The sequence below is a fragment of the Artibeus jamaicensis genome, unplaced genomic scaffold (assembly GCF_021234435.1).
Source record: "Artibeus jamaicensis isolate MK-2021 breed Jamaican fruit bat unplaced genomic scaffold, CSHL_Jam_final contig_497, whole genome shotgun sequence".
In the NCBI taxonomy this organism is placed as follows: Eukaryota; Metazoa; Chordata; class Mammalia; order Chiroptera; family Phyllostomidae; genus Artibeus; species Artibeus jamaicensis.
Window position 1 is genome coordinate 2,421,231 of NW_026521863.1, and position 4,774 is coordinate 2,426,004.

At 39.6% G+C, this 4,774-nt stretch overlaps 1 protein-coding gene across 1 annotated transcript; it reads right to left on the reverse strand.

The window, feature by feature from the left end:
* Window positions 1-3,157: 3,157 nt before the first annotated feature.
* On the reverse strand, window positions 3,158-3,628 carry LOC119034955 (60S ribosomal protein L23a-like). Its single transcript, XM_037126167.2, has one exon. It carries the CDS (start codon window positions 3,626-3,628, stop codon window positions 3,158-3,160), a length of 471 nt encoding a protein of 156 aa, XP_036982062.2.
* Window positions 3,629-4,774: the final 1,146 nt, after the last annotated feature.

Genomic DNA, 4,774 nt, shown 5'->3' on the forward strand with positions numbered 1-4,774 from the left:
GATTTATAGATCCAATGCAATCTCAATCAAAATGCCAGCAAGCTATTTTGGAGCTATTGACAAACTGATTTTCAATCATATAGGGAGAGGCAAAAACAATAAATCAACACAGAATATCCAACCCAACATTGAAGAAGAAGAGTGACATCGAAGAGTTGACACCAGCTGACTTCAAGACTTATATAAAGCAAGTAAACAAGGCAGTGTGGCACCGATAAAAGAGCAGATAGTTAAATGGAAGAATATAGAGCCTAGGAATAAACCCTCATAAATACCGTCAACTGATACGTGACAAAAGACAACACAGTGAAGCACAAAGACAGTCTTCTCAACCAAAGGTGCTGAAACAACTGAACCTCCACATGAAATAATAAATAACAAATAAATAAATCCAAACACAGACCTTTCACCTTTAAAAAAATTAACTCAAAAATGAATCTCAGACATAAATGTAAACTCTAAAACTATGAACCCCCTGGAAAATAACGCAAGGCAAAACCTACATGACCTCGGGTACGGCAAAGTCTTTTTAGATATAACACCAAAAGCATAATACATGAAACAAGCAATAAAGCTGGATTTTGTTAGAATTAAATATTCTGCTTTGTGTGTAAAAGAAATTGCAAAAATAATGAGACAAGTCATAGACCTAAACTAGCATGTCCTGTAGCTGAGTGGATAAATAAGCCGGGGTATATTTTGACAATGAGATATTCAGTGCATTGAAAAAATGAGCTGTCAAACCATAAAAAAGACATGACAGAAAGTTAAATGCATATTCCTAAATGAAAGAGGCCAATCTGTAAAGTCTACATACTGTCTAATTCCAACTATTTAACATTCTGAAAAAGGCAAAACTATGGAGACAGTAAAAAATAAGTGGTTACTAGGATTTAGGGGTGTAAAGAAAGATAAATAATCGAAGCACAGAGGATTTTTAGGGCAGTGGGTATGATACCAAAATTATTATACATTTGTTAGAACGCACAGAATGTCCATACCAAGAGTGAACCACAATGTAGGCCACTGACCTTGAGTAATTATGATGTGTCATGTAGATGTACCAGTTATAACAAATGTTCCACTCTGGTGGGAGCTGTTGATAATGGAGGACACTATGCCAAGGCGGGAAGGGGGAGAACAGAGGCTACATGGAAAATCTTTTTGCATTTCTCTTAATGTTGCTATGAACTTCAAACCTCTCTAAAAAATAAATTTTAATAAAAAAAAACAAATTTAAGCATGCCATTTGATAGCTTAAAATCTACCAAACTTATCCCACCTTATTTTATTTAAATTAGAGCTAAGGCCTTTACAGTAACCTACAATACTCTGTACTGGAGGGCCTCATGGTAGCTCTCCAGCCGTACATACGACCCCTCTCGCCTGTTCGCACATTGTACCAGCTATAATTGTCCCCTCACTATGCCTTCGAAGTCAGAGTCCTGCCTCACATTGTGGTGCCTGTGGCTCCCCTGCCGAGAATGCCCTCCCACATGCTCTGCAGTCTTCTGACACTGCCACCACCTCTGTGGGAGGTGAACGGACGGCCCTCCAGATATCCCTGTGCACTCACGGATTACAGCTGCTTCTCCCTACTTTCTTGTCTGAATTACATGCTTTACTTTTCCTTCTATCACTTGTCATCATCTTACATTTATTTATTTATTTATTTATTTTGTATTTTTTCCCATCCCACTAGAATCTAAGCTCCACCACACCAGAAATACTATCTAGTTACTGCTGCTCTGTCAGCACCGAGGACAGCAACCAGGTCCATGTGCTTGCTCAGACCACATTTGCTGTATGAGTGATGAATACGGAAGGAGAACGAGATGGTGGACTATTAATTTATTGGTGGGGAGACAATGCTTTGCCTTCCTCTCGGCTGCTCTCTTTCTTTATCACCACCAGTATCTTTCTGGGCTCTCCTGTGTGCACCTCTATAATGGCATTTGGCACATCGTTATATATTTAGTTATGTATATTCTGTCTTTACATTAATCCTGGAAGAGCAGGGCCAGGCTTGTCTTTGAAGTGCACATTCTAGCACTATTCCAGGCACATAGTAGGGTCTCCAAGGGTGGCCAGCTGGGGCAAAAGTCAACAAAGTGAACATCATGAGCTTTCATACAAAAAGGGCCATGCAATTTACTGAAAAAATATCTTCAGCTAGGAGATCACATGAAGACTCTTCCAATTCCTTGCCAAAATACCTTAGCCTGTTCGCTAAATCTTCCTGGGACTACCTTCCATCACTACCTTATTGGAAAAAGTGATATATCCAATAAAGGTGATGGATATATCCATTTTTATTGAAGCACTATTAGCATCATCAATCACACTCACTAGCATCCAGCTATAATAGGATGATGGTCGTATCTAGACCTCCATCCCTGAGTTTTCTCCTAAGTGCGGGAGTAGACAAAGACTTTCGTCACTAAATGGAGCTGTGAAGTCAGCATGGCTGAAGTGCGGCCCATGTACATCTACCAGTTCAATGCTCTACTGAGAAAATTCTTACTGTGCAATGACAATGACCCAGGTAGTCTGCTGTGGGCACCACAAGCCCTAGCAGAGGAGTGACAGGGCCACCTGTGCTTCAGGAAGATCACCAAATTGATTTGTGGAGGTTGGACTTAAGCACCAAGCTAAAGGCATGAAGATCAATTAGGTGTTTCCTATTCTAATTAGAGGGAGAGATAATAATCATTTAACTAAAGGTATCCTTACTATGGACTTAGTGCAGTTCAATGCACTTGGGGAACAGAAAATGAAATATACATATTTACTTCTGCCCAGTAAGGCAAGTGAGGCAGAAGGGGGGATTGAAAATCACTTACTTATTGAAAATCAATTGGGATTCTAGCTTGGATGATTACATAAGTACTGGTGCTAGCTGTGACGGAAAATGCAGGAGAAGGCACTGGTTTGGAAGGAAGATCATAGATTTACTATGTGATGAGCTGTCCAGGCAGGATGGCTGGAGGCACCTCAGGAGCATGTGCAATGATCTCCTGATGCTAAGACTGTGGAGAAATGATAGGGCTTTTTACATTCCTTTCTGAGGCTCTGCTGGGTGACTTGCACCAGCAAGTCCTTAGGTTTTTTTTTAGTATGAAATTTTTATATTTAGAATTAGCCAGCTGGACTCAGTTTAGATGATCCCAATTGTTTTGGCAACATCCAAAGCATCATAGTCCGGAGCCAGTCGAACAGATGCCTTCTTCTCCCCATCAGGCCTGATCAGGGTATTGACCTTGGCCGCATCAATATCATAGAGCTTCTTCACAGCCTGTTTGATCTGGTGCTTGTTGGCCTTGACATCCACAATGAACACAAGTGTATTGTTGTCTTCTATCTTCTTCATGGCTGACTCAGTAGTCAGGGGGAACTTGATGATGGCATAGTGATCAAGCTTGTTTCTCCTGGGGGTGCTCTTCCGAGGATATTTAGGTTGCCTTCGGAGCCGCAGTGTCTTAGGCCTCCTGAAGGTGGGTGATGTGTGGATCTTCTTCTTTTTGTGGCTGTGGACACCTTTTAGCACTGCTTTCTTCGCCTTCAAAGCCTTTGCCTTGGCTTCGGCTTTGGGAGGCGCAGGGGCTTCCTTCTTCACTTTGGGCTCCATCTTCGTGAAAAGGGAGTCCTTAGTTTTGATGTGGGCAATAGATATTTCCCTCTAAGTCATCATTTCGAAACACTCAAGTGTGGGAGAACAAAATTGGAGAAGTGGCCTGGTCTTCTTGAGTGATTTGTTAAAGTATGTTTAGTGCCCAGTGGCCAGTTTTCATCTTCCTAGTTAATGAAGAAACTTTAGCATAAACACTCCCGAAGGGCCTTTTCAACAACTCTGATGAGCACTGAAATAACCGTCCACCAAGAAACATTGCAGACAGAGCCCTCACAACACATCAGAATGAAAAAGTGTGTCACAACTGGGTTTCTAGCTAGCAGTGGGTCTTCATTAGCACGCATTGTAGATACTTTTACTGAAATCTCATGACATTTTTCTAGGCTAAATGTATTTTATGGAGGACAGATCTGATGTGACAAGGGCTGTTTTGTAATTACCATGTTTCTCTCACACTCTCACCCTCTAATTCATACTCATGACATTCTTGTGCATGAAGCATTATTAACAATTTTTTAGATGAGAAAACTAAACCAATTAAATTGACTCTAGCAGGTTACTTCATCTCTTTCAGCTCCAATTTAATAATTAATAAGGTAAGGCTATACAACAAAAGTATTTAAAAAATTAAATTACTAATATTACTAACTAATACTTAGTAAAAGGTATCTAACAAATTCTGGTCACCTTCCTTTCACATCACTTACAGTATGCTGCCTTATTTCACTTCAAAACTACTAAAAACCAAAATAAACAAAATGGAAAACTCCTCTGATAATAACAGAGCAGATAAAAGTAAATAAATACAACTATTAGGAATCATAAATAAAGCTTGGAATAGACACATCCTGTGTATATACTTTTTATTGTTATTTATTTTATTCCTCTTCTAGAAAGTTTCCATGGACACTAATGTAGTTAAGACCGTACTGCTTCTCTGAGAAAAAACACAGAGCTACTTTCCTTCATGGATCTGGTCATAATATTTTTGTCAAAAAAAAAAACCAATGCATAATCTTGTGTTATGTATGTATCTGTTTGAGTACAACTTATTTAACATATACTGGTGACTCATTAACATTGAACTCATGGTGGATAACACTATAACTCATCCTTGAAAAAGGCTTCTCTGGCAAAAGTACT

Bases quoted from the DNA above. Each gene is read 5' to 3' on its own strand.
- LOC119034955 (XM_037126167.2), bottom strand. From the start codon at position 3,628: ATGGAGCCCAAAGTGAAGAAGGAAGCCCCTGCGCCTCCCAAAGCCGAA.